The sequence below is a fragment of the Marmota flaviventris genome, chromosome 13 (assembly GCF_047511675.1).
Source record: "Marmota flaviventris isolate mMarFla1 chromosome 13, mMarFla1.hap1, whole genome shotgun sequence".
Taxonomy (NCBI): Eukaryota; Metazoa; Chordata; class Mammalia; order Rodentia; family Sciuridae; genus Marmota; species Marmota flaviventris.
In genome coordinates, this window is record NC_092510.1 from 96,637,973 (window position 1) to 96,655,571 (window position 17,599).

The following is a 17,599-nucleotide window of genomic DNA, read 5'->3' on the forward strand; positions in this document are numbered from 1 at the left end:
AGTCCTGAATGAAGCAGGTTTTACGTTTGCCCTGTTATTATTTCGGTATCTGTGAAGACTAGGTACAGCGTGGCCGCAGACATAGGAGTGCATTAGTGGAAGTGGAAAATACCTTGGCGACTAAGGCGGCTGTCTGTGAGCTCATTCTCTGGCTGGGATCCTGGTGGCCTGAGACGTTCAGGGAGCCTTTCTGTGCACAGTAGCAGGTCCCTGAGCCAGCACTGGAAAGACAAGCTTGGGAGTGTTTTCCTTGGCACGTGGGCAGCCTCGGTTCTACCCAATATAGAGGCAGGTTTCCGAGGCTTTCACTGGGGGAATCATTTTGCATTTCCTCTTGGTGACGTTAGCACCTCTGGAAGCCCTTCAGAGCACTCAGAGAAATAAGGGTATTTAGCTTGGAGATAGCAGAACTCAAGGCTGGCCCTAACAGGGTGGCAGTACAGTGGGTGTCCAACAGCCATGGCCACTCACTTCCACTGAACAGTGGAGTTTCAGAGGCCAGATGCAAGTGAGTTGTGTGTGTGTGTGTGTGTGTGTGTGTGTGTGTGTGAGAGAGAGAGAGAGAATGGATGCGACTTTGGCTCTGGTCAGCTCTACTAACAGCACTTGGCCCCCAGGAGTGTGATCAAGACTGTGACAGAAGAAAGGGCAGCCAGCCAACAGCCAGCAGGCAGAAGGAGGCCCAGGGGGCCAGGGGTGTGGTGCTTTAATGAATATCACTTGTTAATATTTGCCAATTTGTATAAGCATTGCTATAGAATAAGTTTCTAGGAGTGAAATTTCTGGGTCCTAGAAAATATACATTTGAAATTTTGGTAGATATGGCCAATTATCTCCTAAGTTTCTATCAGTTTCTACTACACACTCATCCATCCTAAGTATTATCAGTCTTTTTTATTTTTTTCAGTATAAGTGGCAAAAATAATTTTGTTTTAATATGTACTTCTTTGATTACTAATGAGCCTTGAGCATCTTTCATGTCCTTATTTTTTTGGTACTAGAGATGGAACCCAGGGGTGCTTAACAACTCAGCCACATTCCCAGCCCTTTTTATTTTATTTTTTTGAGACAGGGTTTCACTAAGTTTCTTAGGGCCTCACTAAGTTGCTTAGGCTGGCTTTGAACTCCCAATCTCCTGCCTTAGCTTCCAGGGCTACTGGGATTACAGGTGTGCGCCACTGTGCCCAGCTAAATTTCACATCTTTATTCATCATTTATCTCGTCCACATGAGCATGTGGCTCATCCTCTATAACATTGGCCTTCATTGTAGGAGCTCTTTATATATCAGCTGTCCTATAACTTGCAAGTATCTTAATGCTCTGATGTTTGCCACCTCTGTCGGGTTTTGCTATGCTAGAGTCAAAAAGAGCTGCAATTATTCCCTTCTATGGTATGAAACACTTTAAATAACATTCAGATTTTCTTTAAAGGTTTTATGAACGAGTTTCCAGGTATTGTAGTTTGAATTATAGTGTCTTTCTAAATATTAATATTTTAGGTAGAATATTAGCAAATTTTTAGTTTAATAAAAATATTAGCAGAAGTTTTTGCCTCTTCTTGAGACAATTTGGGAAAAAGTAGATTTTCCTAATAAGCAACCATTTAATCTAGATTTCCAACTTTGTTGCCATGAAATTACAATTATTTTAACATCTCTTCCATGCATGTAGTCTTAGCCCCTTCTCACCACTAACATTGTACATCTGTGTTTTCTTTCTTTTTTTCCTCTCTGTCATTCATACCAAAAGATTCTCTATTTCTTCAGTTCTTTTTCAAAGAACCAACTTTCAGATTTTTTTTTTATTACTCTGCTGGACTTTTGGTTTTTTAAATTCATTATTTCTGCTTTTATATTTTAATTGTGTTCTTCTTGCTTTTTGCTATGTTTTATTCTTTTTCTGTATAAAAAATCCTAATTCTCTATGATAAATACTAAGACCATGCATTTTTTTCTTTCTAAAGTATGGACTTTTCTCTGAGTATAGTTATAAGGTTTTGATTACATCATGTGTGGATAGTTAGTGATTTTAATTCCTTCTTTCATCTCTGAGTTATTTGGTAAAGGTTTTTCTTTACCAAATGCTTTTTTTTTTTTTTAAGAAGTTGTTTTTACCCCTGGGGAAAAGGAAGGAGTGAATTCTCCAGACCCACCAGAACCACATGGATCATGAGTGTGGAAGGTGGGACTTCCCCCAATGGAAAATCAAGGGCTGTTTCCAGAAGAATTAGGGAGTGGATATTGGGCAGACAAAAGTGTCCGTTTTTTGGGGTTTTTTTGTTTGTTTGTTTGTTTTCTCTTGCCAGTAAAGTTGTTGAAGGTTTAAATGAGATGGTACATGTAGCACAGGGTCTATCACAAAACAAGGCCAATAACAGTCACCAGACCAATGCCCTCTCTTCACCCCCTTTCTTTCTGATTAGGACCCCAGCACATGCCATGCCATCCCTAGCTCTCCGGGAACCCTTGCAATACACTTGCAGTAGGTTACCTCCTTGCACCTTTACATTGCCAGGTAATCCCCGGGGCACCCAGGGATCTTGGCCATGTCCTCATTTCACCTTGGGGAACCTGGAGGAGACTTGGCTCCTCTGGACCCCAGGATTCTATCCAGGCTGCAGGACTTTGTCCATGTGACTTTGTGATTCATGAGCCACAACACCAAGACATAAATGAAGCCATGTGCTCCTGCAGAAAACACGGCTTCTCACCACCTGACACGTGACTGCTGGGCCGGCCTTCCCCTTCCCTGCAGACCTGGAAGCATATGTCTCCATGACAGGGAGCAGCCCACAGACTGCCCATAGGAATTGTTCTTTAAATGAGGATCTATTCTGAAGCCCCTGTTTTGCATGCTTGATATTAATTAGCAGGCACTAATTAATACACACAGTCTTCTGCATCTTCTCAGGGAGCCAGGGCTGTCTTCAGAAAATGGAATTGCTTTGTGCTCTCTTGGAAAAAAAACAAACAAACGCAAACCCTAACGAGCAGCTGCTGTTATTTCATTTGGAACTTATGGGGACAGTTAGTGTGATCGAACCACACAGTGTAGTCCTGGGTGCCAGCACTCCTCATTTCTGAAGTCTGAGAGTGGGCTTTGCAAGGCAGAGTGGGAGAATATGGGAAAAAGTCTTTCATCTCAAACTTTGAAAAGGAGAGAGAGAAAATAGAACGCTTGAGATGGAAATGTGGCACATTTTTATACCGCAAAGATTTTTTTTCCCTCAACACAGCAGAATTTTCCTTATTGAAAAGAAAGCCGTGTGAGAAAAACCAAAACCAGACTTGGGCTGGAAGCGAGACGGGGCGGCGATGGGAGAACAAGGGCGCAGTGAGTCCCCGGGCCTGCGGGGAGCCCTGGGCTAGCCGCGGGCTTTGGCTCAGGGGAACTCAAGTGCCTGGCCTTGCAGAGGGCTCCGCGCCACTGAACATGGGTGTCCCTCAGCCTCAGAGCAGGGGTCTGTTCAGGAGAGCGCGTCCTTTGTTCTTGAGAGCTCCCTCCTTGGGACTGGGGCATCTTGGGCATGCCTCTGGAGGGAGCCCGGATTCAGGTCAGGAAGCAGGGGTGGCCACCCACCCCTCATGCTGAGGCCAGCCCAGCCTCGGTGAGGGCTCCACCACACAGCCAGCCGGGCTGCCGGCTCCAGGCCCTGGGGGTCCTTGCCCCGCCACAGCAGTCTGGCTGGCACTCATGTGGCAGCCACGGCAGTGTCGCCAGGCCCTGTGTGGGGCACAAAGGAGCAGCAGAGCAGACGTGTGGTCTGGGGAGTTGCCCCCTCAAGGGAGGGCTGGTCTGCGGGTGGCATGGCATGGGGCTGGAGCCAGCTGCCACAGTGTCCTCAACAGGCAGGCCACAGCAGTGTTCCTCATGCCTCCAGCTCTGTGGCTAGGACCCTGCCAGCCCCAAGCCCCTAGCACTGATCTCGGTCCCAAGTCTTTGAAGTCAGATAGGCTGACTCATACTTACAAGCTGTTTGATCTTGGCCTAGTCACTTTTCTTCCTAAATCTCAGTTTCCTAACCTGTAAAATGGGAGAATGAGGGTACCTGCTTGTCAAGATTGCTGCAAAAGTGCATGAGATATTAGCACACATCCTCCCAGTAGCAGACAGTGGCTGGGACTATTACAGCTCCTTCCTCTGAAGTGTCCACACCTCCCCTTCCAGCCCAGTCCCTGGCATCACTCAGCCCTATGGCAGCCAAAGTCAGTGGCTGGTCCTGTTGCTGCGCATCTTCTTGGGCCAACAACACAGTGTTGTCCGCTTCATTAATTGTCTAAATAGGAATAAGGGCTGTGATGTCCAGCTGTGCTATCCCCTCCAGATGGAAGCTCCCAGCATGGTCCAGCTCGGAGTGGCCTTGTGTGACTAGCTTCTGGGCACCATCCATGATTATGGCAAATGCAGCTGGGTGCTTCTCTCTCTTGAACATCCACTGCTGATCCCAGTGAGACCTCACAAGGGAGCCAGGTCAGGGTCAGCTTAACTTCTTGGCCACTTCAATGGTCCAGGCCCTAGGCCAGGAGACTCCCTTCACTCAGTTATTATCCACTTTAATTGTCAAGGAAACTGAGGTCCCAGGAGATGAAAAGCCTCACCTGAGGCCACCCTCACTCTGGTAGGTAGCAGAAGCAAGGCTCCAAGTCTTTTTTGCAATACAACTCACAACTGCCTACAATGCTACAGATCTGGCAGAGCCCCCAAGTCTGGGTGGGCCACTGATAATGGGACCTGGGACAGATATGCTCCAATGGCCATGATGGAGTAGGGAATAAGAGGTGGTTGGTGTAGCAAGGAGAGGTAGCCACAGTCTCCTCATGAGCCTTCCTGGAAGAGTGTGGTCCCCCAGCTTCAGCTATGTCGCCATCTGGCTAGGCACTGGAAGATCTGGCTGAAGGGAAAGAAGGACTGATAATACAGCAGCCTGGACAGACTTGTGTGCAAATCCTGCCTGTGCAACTCCCCCACTGTGTGACCTCAGGCCAGCAATGCAACCTCTCTCAGCTCAGTTCCTTCCTCTGTACCACAGGGGTGAGACCTCCTGCAACAGTGTTGTTCTTACAGATCAGTAACCTGTCCAAAGCTCTTAGTTTAGGACCTGGGGTGGCATAATAAGTGCTCAGTAAACATCAGTGGTCATCATGGTCACGTGACTCTCGGTGTCTCTTCAGCTACAGAACAACATGCGCTTCCTACAGTTATTGTCTGTGATGAATAAAATATGCCTTTGTTCCGGCATTCCCTTCTTCAGCTGGTGTTTACCACGCAGCTCCTCCTTGTCTGTTCCAGACACCGGGGACTGAGCCCTTAGAACAGGACACACCGCCCGATCTCAGGGTTTAGGCTGGTGGGGAATCAGGCCTTAAGTACATGGGTGACACAATCACGTCTCCAGCTGGGCCTGTGGCGAGCACTAACAGAGGAATCAGCCCAGCACCTGGCACAGTGCCAGCTGGAGGTGGTTATTCTTATGATTTCCTATGCTTAGGGTGTATAAATATTTCCTAATATGGACTACTATGCCACAGAAAAGGGTTCCCTGAAAACTTTGTTAGCTACAGAAAATCTGCTCCTGTAGCCGCTGTGGCTGTAGAAGACTGTCTAGCGGAGGGTCTGTTCATGCATGACCAGGGGTAGGTTTCCCCAAGTCACTGGAGCCAGGAGCCTCCTTGGTGGGGTCCACCCCATCCTCAGCACACTGTGGCCTGAGGAGCAGGCAGGTGCTAGAGTGTGCGTGCTTCCTGGCAGGGATCCATGAACATGCTACTCTCAGGCAGTAGTGAACCCCCACTCCTCAGGGTGCAAGGAGGGGCTGGGGCTGGACCTGCAGCCAGACAGACCTGGGGCAAGTCCCAGCCCTCTTGCTCCTTAATCCCTGAGATTTAGTTATCTCCTCCTTCTTCCCAGAGTTGATGCAACAAGGAGGGGTCAGTTCGGTCTTGCAGTAGACCCCAGAAGCAGAAGGCCCCCTTTACCCTTATCCTGCTCTGGGCTGAGATTTGCCCAGCCCCTCTGAGTCAGCCAGGCTGACATCTGTGTGCTGTGTCTGCAGTCACACTGCCTCGTGGCCCACATCCCTCCACCCCCTGCTCAACTCTGGGGGTTGCTTTCTGTTGTGGTTGAAGCAATAATGGGATTTTCAGGATTGCCATTGCTGAGTCCTTGGGGAGGTAACTGAGTTACATTTTAAAGAGGAGAGAGGAAAAACAAAGTTAAGAGAAAGAATAAAGCCATGGGTTCAAACCTACCAGACTTAGAGCTTCTGTTCAAGGGAAATTATTTCTAATTAGTAAATATTGGAAGCATGGTACCACCAGAAAGAAAGGAAGTGGAAATGACTCCTATGAGAAGTGCTAGCATATGTTTCTGTGATTTAATGGTTTCCCATAACAATGTGTAACTATTTTAAAAGCAGACGAGTGAGTCATGGTATCCAGTACCATTGGTCCACTACGACAGCAGGAAGCGTGCACTCCAGAGGAGGCAGGCTTGGGTTCGACTCCCATCTCCAGCATTTACCAGCTTGTGACCTCAAGCAAGTTACACATCCTCTCTGAGTTTCCTTTTTTTCCCTCTATAAAATGGGTTGTTGGAAGGATAAATAAGATAATGAAGGTATAATTCCTAGTTCAGTATTCTCCATCTATGCAAAACTCTAAAGTATGAGGTTAATTTCTGTGTTTGTAATAATACTTAGTCATTTAATAATAAACTTCTAAGGCTATAAAATTTTCTCATATTACCATATTGGCCAGAACCATACTTTTTTGATATGTAGTGTTCCTGTTATCATCTTCAAACAGATTTTTTTATTTTAGATTTTTTTTTGTTTTTTCTTTGACCTAGGAGTTACTTATGAATATGTATATGTGTGTGTGTTTTCAAATGGTTAGAACTTTTTAGGATTTAAATCATAGAGGTATTATAGTAAGGTCAAAGCATGTGAATAATATGGTATTTACTTTTTAGAACTTACAGAACTTTTCTTTTAGTTTTTTATTAAATTTTATTTATTCTAACTTGTTATATATGATGGCAGAATGCAGTTCATTTCATATTACACATATAGAGCACAATTTTTCAAGTCATTGGTTGTACATAAAGTATTTTCACACCATTCCTGTCTTCATACATGTACTTAGGGTAATGATGTCTAACTCATTCCACCATCTTTCCTACCTCCATGCCCCCTCCTTTGCCTTTACCCTATCTAAAGTTCCTTTTCTTTATAACCTAGTATAAACAAATTTTTGTAAGTAGTCTATTGGTATCTGAAAAGAACTATATTTTCGTTTATGTAAAACCAAGCTTGTGGGGCTGGAGTTGTATTTAGCTCAGGGACAGAGCACTTGCCTAGCACTTGTGAGGCACTGGGTTCGATACTCAGCACAACATAAAAATAAATAAAGCAAAAGCATTGTGTCCATGTACAACTAAAAGAAAGAGGAGGAGGAGGAGGAGGAGGAGGAGGAGGAAACCAAAAAACCAAGCTTGCTAATTTTGTTACTATACCACTATAATATATATACATATTTTATATATATATATATTCTCTCTCTCTCTCTCTCTCTCTCTCTCACTGGCAACTTGACCTGAATTCCCCCAGCTCATTACTGGCCTGTTATGACAATGTTTTTTGTTTTTTTTTAAAGAGAGAGGGAGAGAGAGAGAGAATTTTTTTACTATTTATTTTTTAGTTTTTGGCGGACACAACATCTTTGTTTGTATGTGGTGCTGAGGATTGAACCCAGGCCGCATGCATGCCAGGCGAGCGCACTACCGCTTGAGCCACATCCCCAGCCCATGACAATGTTTTTATATCATACCTTATTTTAAGCATTCTCAGGAGAATTCTCTGTCTAGTCTTAGTTCTGTGTACTGAGAACTTTTCCATTTTTAATCTCTTCTTTTGTTCTCTAGTTAATCTATGATTGTATATGTGCGTGCATGCATACTATTTGGACAGAGACAAATAAACACACACTTAAGTGAATAAATGAAGAGAATTTAACATGTTAGTCTTTTTTTATTGCTTTGAAAAAAATACCTGAGATAAACAACTTAAAGAAGGGAGGAATTATTTTGGCTTCTGGTTTCTGAGGTTTCAGTCCACGGTTGGCTGGCTCCATTGTTTCTGGGCTGTGGTGAGGCAGAGTGTCATGGCAGAAGGGAGTAGTGAAGCATAGCTACTTACCTCATGGTGACTGGGAGGTAGAGTGAGAGAGAGCAAGGAATGGGGGAGACAAGATACAGTCCCCAAGGTCATGCCTCCAAGGACCCACCCCTGCCAACTAGGTTCCACCTCCTAGTCTCCACCACCACTCCTAGTCTCCATTTAGCCATGAATCCCCCAGTGGACTAATCCATTCTTAAGGTTAGAGCCCTCATGATCCAGTCACTTCCCTAAATCTCTGAAGCTTTCCATACATGAGCCTTTGGAAAATGTTCCAGATCCAAACTATAACAGCTCAAACAGATATCCTGCTCAACATGACAGTTTAGACCTGTTAAATAAACTTTACTGGTTGGTGAAAAATTAAAGTATTCATCTCTTTCATGTCCTGTTATTTTCCATTTGTATTATAAGTAAAAAGCTTTATTGTTGGAAAAAGTATGAACAAGAAATGTTAAACTCTGCCAGCATTCATTTTGGATGTTGCTCAGATGTTCAATTTACAGTCTGCATGAAAAATGAGGAGTCAGGATTGGAATTGCAGTCAAAACGGGTCTCCTTGAGCCATCCTTTCTACCTTCTTGCAGAACAGGGCTATTTTGTGCTCTTTTGCTCTGATCAGTAGTGAACTCCGACCACAGTTAATGTCTTCTTTAATTTTAGGAATCTATCTTCTGGATCTAATCTACATCGATTCTGCATATCCTGCCTCAGGCAGCATCATGGAAAATGAACAAAGATCTAATCAGATGAACAATATTCTCCGAATAATTGCTGATTTACAAGTTTCCTGCAGCTATGGTTAGTAACCTTGTTTCTTGAGATTTTAAGATCTTGCATCATTGAAATTTGGGTCCAACATCAAATTTCTTCTAGAACACTTCAGAAACCAGGTAGTCCAACAAAGCTCTTCATTTTAATATCTCAAGCTTCAAATATGTGCTAGATCCTTTCCACATCAGTTTGGTCTTCAAAGGCCACCATCCAGGTCAGCCTTCCTCTGACAGGTACCTGTGTTCTCAATGCAGGGGCCTCCCTTGTCCCAGAGCCTCCACTCACCATGATGAGCAGAGCAGTCACAGACATAGGCTTCAGGTCAGACAGACTCAGTTGAAGTCTCAGAGCTACCTCTTGAAAAGTCACTTTCTCCTCTATAAGGTTTGTTCATGCATGAAGCTGGGGCCATGACGTGAGCAGTGCTCTGGGCACAGCCCTCATGTTTCAGCAGAGCTCAGGGAGTGCTCTCACCTTTCACTATTAGCCTCACTTGCCACTGCATCAGCTCTTAAAGCAGGTGTCCTTATTCGCGTTTCACAGACAAGAACATGGAGACTTCAGAGAAGTAAAATGACCTTCAGAATCTGGCAGCCAAGGGGCCAAGCCTCCAAGGGCTCCCCGAGCATCTGGATGCCCGTCCAGGAAAAAGAGGGTCCTCCCTACCCATCCTCTTCAAAGCCTCCTCCACTCCTGCCAATTAAAGTTTCTGTCCCACCCCATGGCCCCCTCAGGAGGAGTGCAGTGACTGTGAAGTCTACAGAGAGTGGCTGGCAGCAATCACCCAAGAAGGAGAGGCAGTGTGGTGTGGCATGGCTTCTGCTAACCTGGGTCCACCATGGCTCTGTTGCTTCTCAGTTGCCCAGGTTCTTCCTCCATGCCTCCTATGTGAGGCTGAGTGAAGGTTAAGATAGATGACTCCTGTGAGTCACCTGGAGCCCAGTCCAGCTCAGACTGGTGCTCAGGCACAGGGCTCCTGCCTTTCTTCCCAGCATGCATCAGCTAAAGCCACGGGCCATGGTCTGGGTTGGGCTTGTGCACCCAAATCAGTGGTTCCTGCATTCCTGCCACACAGACAGTGGGCAGGCATGGGAGGTTTGCCTGATTCCTCCAGTGGACATATGTTTAGGGCACAGACAGCTGTTTCTAGTCTGTTCTAGAGGTCAGCACACCTTCTCTTCCCAACTCTGAGCTCTAAGTGGAGGCCTCAGATTCTCCTTCCTGGCCAGAGAACTGTGGTGGCCTTGGAGTGTGGCGTCTGTGGCCCACACATTTAGGGGTTGCTCCTCAAGGGCCTAACCTAGGTCTGACCACCCTTTGTGCCCAGCACAGGGTCTGACCCCGAGGCAGGTCAGCACTGCTGGCAGAGGGAATGGACCTCAGTATCCAAGGAGCATCTAATTTGTACTTCCTGTGCTTTTCCTTTGGGACTGGAGGTGGGAGAGACTGAGGCCTCTGGGTTTTGTCTGCCTTTTGCAGATCACCTCACAACCCTGCCCCATGTGCAGAAGTACCTGAAGTCAGTGCGCTACATTGAAGAGCTCCAGAAGTTCGTGGAAGATGACAACTATAAGTGAGTCCCCACCCACCCCTGAGTCAGGCCTACCAGCTGTGTTGTCCCTAGCACTCAAGTCCCTGGGGGTGATCTAGCCCTTGTTGGGACCAGTAAGTAACAGGGCCCCCATGCCCCAGCACCCACAGCACTGTATGCCCTCCAGAAACCAGGTGAACAGCAGCACTGTCTGCACAGCCCTGGTGCCTCAGGCCCCAAGGTCCGAGCTATTGTTTTCCCTTCTGAGTGTGGTTTTCCCACGTGGCCCATGGGGCAAGCGAGTGAACCCCCAGCACCATCTCTTGGCAGCCCCTGTGGATAGACCCACTTGTCAGAGAGACCACTGCAGACCCTGTGGCTTGTCATGGCTCACCCTGCTCTGGTCCTCAGTTCTTTCTTCACTGGAGACACCTGGGAGTATATCCAGCGTTTCTGTCTTTGGAGGGAGAAGGCGGACTTTGGGTATCAACCCTGCCATATTGGTTGGGCATCCTCTTGGCTCATTTTGAGTTTCAGGTCACCTGTGAGTCTCAGTTCCTTTTCATGTAACCTGATATCAAGGCCAGTCTCAGCCATCCTGCAGTTGATCATTTGCTACCTAAATGTCAACTTTACAGGTTTTCTTTTAAATCTTATCTTACTGGTTGCTCCCAGTATACCATGATTCCTTTGAATCTTGTTATCTAGTATGGATTTTCTCTCTCTCTCTCTCTCTCTTCCAGTTTTATGTCTACAAATTTGGTCTTCCTTATTACTTGGTATTCATCTAAGCCAATGAAAACTGTGGAGAACTGTGGCCACTGAGTCCCACACTGGGATCTGGGAACGGCTGGTCAGCAGCGCCCCACTGGCCAGCTCTGCCGTAGCAGCTTGCTGTCCTGGCTATAAATCAGAGCTGCCCTAAACACTTTCTAACCATCCAGATGTCTCGGGTGGGGCCTGGAGATCTGTCTTCTTTCAGAGTTCCCTCTGTGGTTCTAAGATCCTAGACGTAATATATTAGTTGTTATTATAAAATAATTTGTCAAAATTAAAAATAATGTGAAATTGTAATCTATTACATAATAGCAACAAGAACAGATGAAGCCAGAGATTACCATTAAAACTGCAGTTCATCACACAAGTTGTTTTATTCACAAAGCATTTGCTGTTCCTGAAAAGAGTGCCCTGCAGCCGAGACTATTCCTGCTTAGGTTCTGGGTAATATTTTCCATTCATGCACCAGACTTTCGATTTAAAGAGACAGTAGTTTTTCATTAACAGTGATATTCTTTAAAGAGAAAAATGGTCTATAAATATTTGTGACCATGACACAATCCCTGGAAAGGCTGAAGATTGATAGCGATTACGCCTTCTTTTCTGAAGGTCAAAGAGCACCCTCAGCACTTGATGCTAAAGGACGGTCACCCCTTTGTTGTGGCCAAAATGGGCAAGCCCAGCAGGGAAGGCTACATTTTGGCCCCAATCAGCCACCACTGGGGCTCCTTTCCCAGGGAGGTCCTGGCTCTGAGTAGCAAGAGGACTCAGGGCCTGTGGTTCTGCTGGGGGCATCCTCTCCATGGCCAGCTCGCACCTGGAGACTGGCTTCTCACCCTCACATAGGACATTGGTGACCTGCTTGCCTAACACACTTCCCGTCTGCTTTGAGGTATTGCACCAAGAGGCCCAGTTAGTGCTTTGGCCTTTTTTTTTTTTTATTACCCAAATTCCTGCCACCTAGAAAGCACACCCATTAGAATTAAGTAAACATCATTTTGGACATTTTTCTATGTGTGGAAAATTTACATGTACATGAAGCATGGACCAATGGATGGATGCAATGATGGAATTTATTAAAATAGGATCATACCACCCTTGCTATTTTTTAATTCAAGTATTTTAGTTTAATTCAACAAGAAAAAGGAACTGAAATAAAAGGCAAGAATCTCTGCTCTCTAAATAATATTTCTTTTACAAGGGATATTATTTTCCAAATGAGCCTCCTAAGATTCTTAAGAGGGATCAGGAAAAACATGAAGAGGCCTGAGTCAGTGAGTTTCCTTGTATCTAGGTTTCTACTGTGTCCGGTATCAGTTGGCTCCAGTTTTGAAAGCTGAAACTATGAGCACTACCCCCTCCTTCACCTCCACCACCTTCCAGATTTTTGTTAGTTGTGTTATTATTGGACAGCGTAGTTCAAGTTTATAACATAAACATCATGTTCAGGAATCACAATTCCTACTGTTTCATGTTTTTAAGTGGATTCAGTTCTTACCACCTGTTGTTCCCCCACAGCATCTCAGTTCCTGGAGTCTTTATTTTCAAAACGCTCCCTTAATAGCTGAATTTCATCAGGAAGCAGGCCCCTCCCCGCCCTCATGGGTCCTGCACTCCCTGAGTTCTCCATGGAAATGTCTGCATGGGCTGGGGCTCTGCTCTCCCCCAGGCCTGTAGACCCTGTGCATTGCCTCCTGGCTTTGGGTGGTGCTGTAGAGAAGTCTCAAGTAAGTCTGTTGTTTTGTCTGCCTGGGGGTGAAGAGCTCTGTGAAGTTCCAAAGCCCTATAGGGTACAGCCTCAGAGCCACGCAGGGTCTCTCTGCTCTGATGGACTTTCTCATCCATGCCATTTCCTGGCTTCTGTCGTTCAGGGTGCCATGTGTTGCGTGTTCTCTGCCCTCCTCGTCCTGAGCTCCTCTCTAAGGGCTGCGAGCTCCTCCCCAGTGCTCAGTGTCCCCAGGTGATCTGTTTCCACTGAGGTGTTGGGCCAGCACGTTCTCATTCCAATCTTCCATTTAGTCCTCTCAGTCCACAGTCCCCTGTTCCATCTTGTTCCTTTGTTTCATCCTCTCATTTTTCAGATTTTGTTGTGTTCAGCCATCTTTTTAGTAAGTCTTCCCCCCATTGAGAACGCCTGAGGGGATTTCCTGGGGTGCTGGGTCAGGCCCGGGCAGCGCTGTCTCCCTTTTTCTTTCCTTCTTTGTGAGAGGAGGTCTGCAGGCTGCCAGGCCATTTCTTTTCTTCTTGCTTCCATTCAGGAGGCTGTCTGGGTGTTCCATGCCTCTGCTATAGCAGGGGGCACCTGGCCCTCCTCCTGTGTGCAGAGAGGGGCTGGTTCCCCTCCATCTGGCTGGGAGGCCCAGGGGTCCCAGATCTCCCCGACTCTGTAGCCTGGGGGAGCTGGAGCCGCCAGCTCTCTGGAGACAGGAAGCCTGCAGTCAGTTTGGTAGTGGGCTCAGGGTTTCCTTCACCTCACTGGGGGCTGTCTCCATCCACTCCAGAAAGAGCTACCCCAGGTTGACAGTTGTGACCCACAGAGCCTTCATGTGTGTCAGAGCATCCCTGCTCTGCTCTGCACTGCTGGCCCTGTGAATTTGGGAAAGGAAGCTACTTAGTCCCACTGCCCCCAGTGTCCTCATTTATAAAATGTATGCAGCTGTGATTGGGAGCAGATCTCACAGTGTTCCTGGGTCCTGTGGCTACTTGGCCCTTCAATGACATCCCATATCCCAACCCCAAATGCACACTTGCTTTGTTCTCCCTCGGATAAGCCAGGGGCCTGTCTGATTTTGTGAAAATCTTTGTTTCAGACTGTCACTCAGAATTGAACCAGGAAGCAGCTCTCCAAGACTAGTTTCATCCAAGGAAGATCTTGCAGGTATCGTAGCCACCTCAGGTGGGATCAGAGCCCTCATGGACTAAAGGTGGCTGCTGGGTTGGCCTTTGCCTGTGGAGCCAAAGGGCACAGCTGAGTTTGGAGTGTGGCAGACTCAACTGTCCCCACTCGGTGTCCCATGCCAACCTGCCAGGCTCCTGATCACATTGGACCCCTGAGGGACACCCCTGTGCAGAGGCTCCCTGGAGGACCCTGGGAGTGAACAGCCCCAAGAAAGGGAAAAACAGAGCCCCAAGTTGGAAGTGTGCATGAGGAACAGAAAAACCCAGGATCTTCTCCAGGCCACCTAGACCTTTACCTTTGGGGCATGTGGGCTGGGGGTTGGGTTATGTGCCCCTCAGGGGTGCCCTGGATGCCTAGGGTTTGGGTGTCACCATGTTCAGGTGGCTCATCCTCCTGGGAGTATTGGATTTATTCCCCTGTTAGGGAGCGCACATGTGCGTGCACACACGTTCCTGGTGATGAGCTCCCAGGCTCTGCATCAAGCCCCAGCCCCACCTTTCCCAGCTTGACATGTGGCTTCTCTGGTCTTCAGTGATCTCCCCCACAGAGTGGCGCTAAGATGGCACACTCTTGTAGAGCTGTCGTAATTCCTGATAAGTCAGGCCCGTAAAGTGCTCTGCCTGTGTCAGTGCATTGTGACAATGCCCCTGGTGTTGGTGGCTTCACTGTCATTTTCATCATGTTACCTTTTAGTCACAGTCCAGCCAGCTTTCAGTGACCAGGGCTGATCTCTAGCAGCATTTCTCCTAGTTTGAGCTCTGGAGCACACTAACCTGTGATTTAGACCACTGCAGTCTTACATACGTGACTTCACCCCTCTGGGTTTCAATTCCTTACCTATAAAATGGGATACTAAAACCATCATCCCAGGAATGTTAGAATGTCAGACCAGGACCATGTTTGGAAGGCATCCAGTGTAGTTTGACATGCAGTGCCTATTTGGGAAGGGGTAGCAAGCCGTTGCCATGCCCCCTCCAGCCTTGGACCTGCTCAAACCACCATCTCCACGCTCCCATGTCAGAGCCATGGGGTGGCGGGGCTGGGCAGTACTGCAGCCTTCTGCAAGCCCCACCCTGCAAGGCCTCTGCCCTGTCCCTGGGCTGCATTCCCAGCTCCCTGTCTCCCGGCCTCTGTGAACTCCATCCTGCCAGCTGGACCATACCCTAGCACCCTGGTCCTCTGATAACTTGGCAGAGGGCAATATGGTTGCTCCTCAGAGCTTGGAAGATGCTCTTATCTACACCTCAAGGTACTCAAGTCACTGTTGGCCATGGCTTGATTTTCATGGAGCTCATGGGGCTTCCTTGTGCCCACCATTAAAACATCTTCCAAGCTCACTGCCTTCCCATGACAAATGGCCCCTGGCAAATGTGTCCAAGGGAAAGCTCTTGGGGCTGGGCTGGTCTCCACCTGCTCCCTGTTCTAGAATACTCCCCCAGACAACTTTTTCCTCTGAGATGCTCTGTAACCCACACTCCATCTGTAAAGTAGGACTGACATACTCGTCCCTCACTGGGCTGTCATGGGGACTTTCTGAGGTGATATGTGTGAAGCATTGTGGAGCCTGACACACCAGACCCACAGGTGCAGCTTTGTCATTGGTGCTGTGGTTGTCAACACCAAGATTCTGCCTGTCACTGAATCAGCCTTTAGCTTTCAGCTAATTGGCACTGCCTCAGGGAGGCCTCCCCAGCTTCCACCCCCACCAGGTCAGGTGCCATCTCACAAGGGCCAGCAAGCTGTGGGCCAAAACTGGCCCACCCTGATTTTTGCATAGGAGGATGCACAGCCACACCCACCCCCAGACAGATTGCCTGTCTGCTTTCAATGGCAGAGATGAGTGGGTGGACAGAGCCCCTGTGACCTGCAAAGCCTAGAATCCTTATGACTGGCCCCAGCCCCATGCTGCACCCTCCTGCCAGCACTCTACCTCTCCTGTACTATATGTCCCTCCAGTCATCCCTGGGCTCCTTTGTCCCATGTCTATTTTCCTCACCAGACTAAAAGCCCCCTGATGGAGGGCCCAGTGTGGAACTCCACCAGCCCAGCACAGAGGGGCCCTGGGTAAATGCCTTAGTCACCTGCCTTACCCCTCAGCCCAGCCCTGGAGCTCCTGGCACCCAGTCTTGGTGGCAGCTCCAGCATGGGCTGACCACTGATTTTGCATAGCCTTCCAGGGAAGTGCTGATGCTGGCAAGTTTCTACTCAGTGCAGGGAGCCGGCACACAGGAGTGTTTTCCACCCGTCTTCCAAATCCCTGGCTTCAGCCCTGGAAGCAGGATGTGAAGGTTTGCATTGATCACCAGAGGGCTGGGGAGTATCTGAAGGCTGAAGAACACTCAGTGGCCCAAACTCTCCCCTCGCCACCTCAAAGGACAGAGAGGGGGGGGTGCTGCTATAGCCAGGGGAAGATAGGGGTCCCCCAGAGGCAAGGACCAGAAAGGCAGCTCCAGGGAGGCCTCTCTGGGTCTGGCAGTTAGACTGAGCCGCGTGGCAGGAGCCCGACCAGACTCAGGAACTGGAATGTGCCTCATGCAGTCCCAGGAATGGGAGGAACGTAGCCTCCCTTCGTTACTCAGGAGGGGGGTTAGGCTCCATTGGGGCTCTTTCCAGCAGTCAGACATCCCCACACCTGCCAAGGAAAGGCCCCCAGATGTTCTCGTGCATTCATTCAGACATGCTATGGGCCAATTGCCCAGCAAGAGCAAGGCAAGACCCTGACCCCTAGCACTCACAAGTGGTGGGGAAGATAGGCAGCAAAATCAAGGGCAAGAACTGGCAGGTTCATAATCAAAAGAAGGCCAGTGTGAGCAGGCCAAGGTGGCCAGCAGTGGGATGGGGCATGCTCTAATCCTTCTCTAGCCAGCTCCTCTGCCTCGGGGCCTGGGAGGCCTTGACCCAGGCATTGATAGCAGCCACGGTCACTGCCTCTCCAGGAGCTTAATTATAATCAAAAGTGGTCTCTAAGCTGCAGTCTTCCTTTGGCTCCTTGGATGGCCCCTAGACCCCAGAGAGGGCTGTCCCCCACTTTCCACCCCTGGGGAATGGCCATGCACTTCCAACAAATAGACTGTGAGAAAGGAGATGAAGAAACCTTGGTTTCCAGGTCTGTGGAGGAAAAAAGGCCAGGAATGCCACATCTTCAAACCCCTGCTCCCCCTCATGTAATGTTTAGCTTACATAAATGAACTACTACTTTCCTGGAGAGAAAAACTCAAGCAGAACACTCACCCTAAGAGAGGGCAAGACACATTTCATGGTTTTGGAACTGATTAGGACATTTCCAGATTGGCCCCACCTCTGCATGGCTTTCCCAAAGGACACTTGTCCTCGGACTAGAGTCCAGGGTAGCCTTGGCCTTGGCCTTGGCCTTGGCCTCCACAGTCTGCACCTGCACTTCAGGACCGCTCTCTGATGCATCTTTCTGTCTCCTGGTTTTATCATC

At 48.1% G+C, this 17,599-nt stretch overlaps 1 protein-coding gene across 12 annotated transcripts in view; it reads left to right on the forward strand.

Annotated features, from left to right (window-relative positions):
• Ralgps1 (Ral GEF with PH domain and SH3 binding motif 1) overlaps positions 1-17,599 on the forward strand; it is a 244,625-nt gene that overhangs the window by 193,364 nt on the left and 33,662 nt on the right. For all 12 annotated transcript variants that reach the window (XM_071600970.1, XM_071600974.1, XM_071600975.1 and 9 more), the window contains 3 exons: positions 8,837-8,974; positions 10,427-10,520; positions 14,066-14,133. In XM_071600970.1, the coding sequence (XP_071457071.1) occupies positions 8,837-8,974; positions 10,427-10,520; positions 14,066-14,133 (300 nt within the window). The remainder of the gene's footprint in view (positions 1-8,836; positions 8,975-10,426; positions 10,521-14,065; positions 14,134-17,599) is intronic.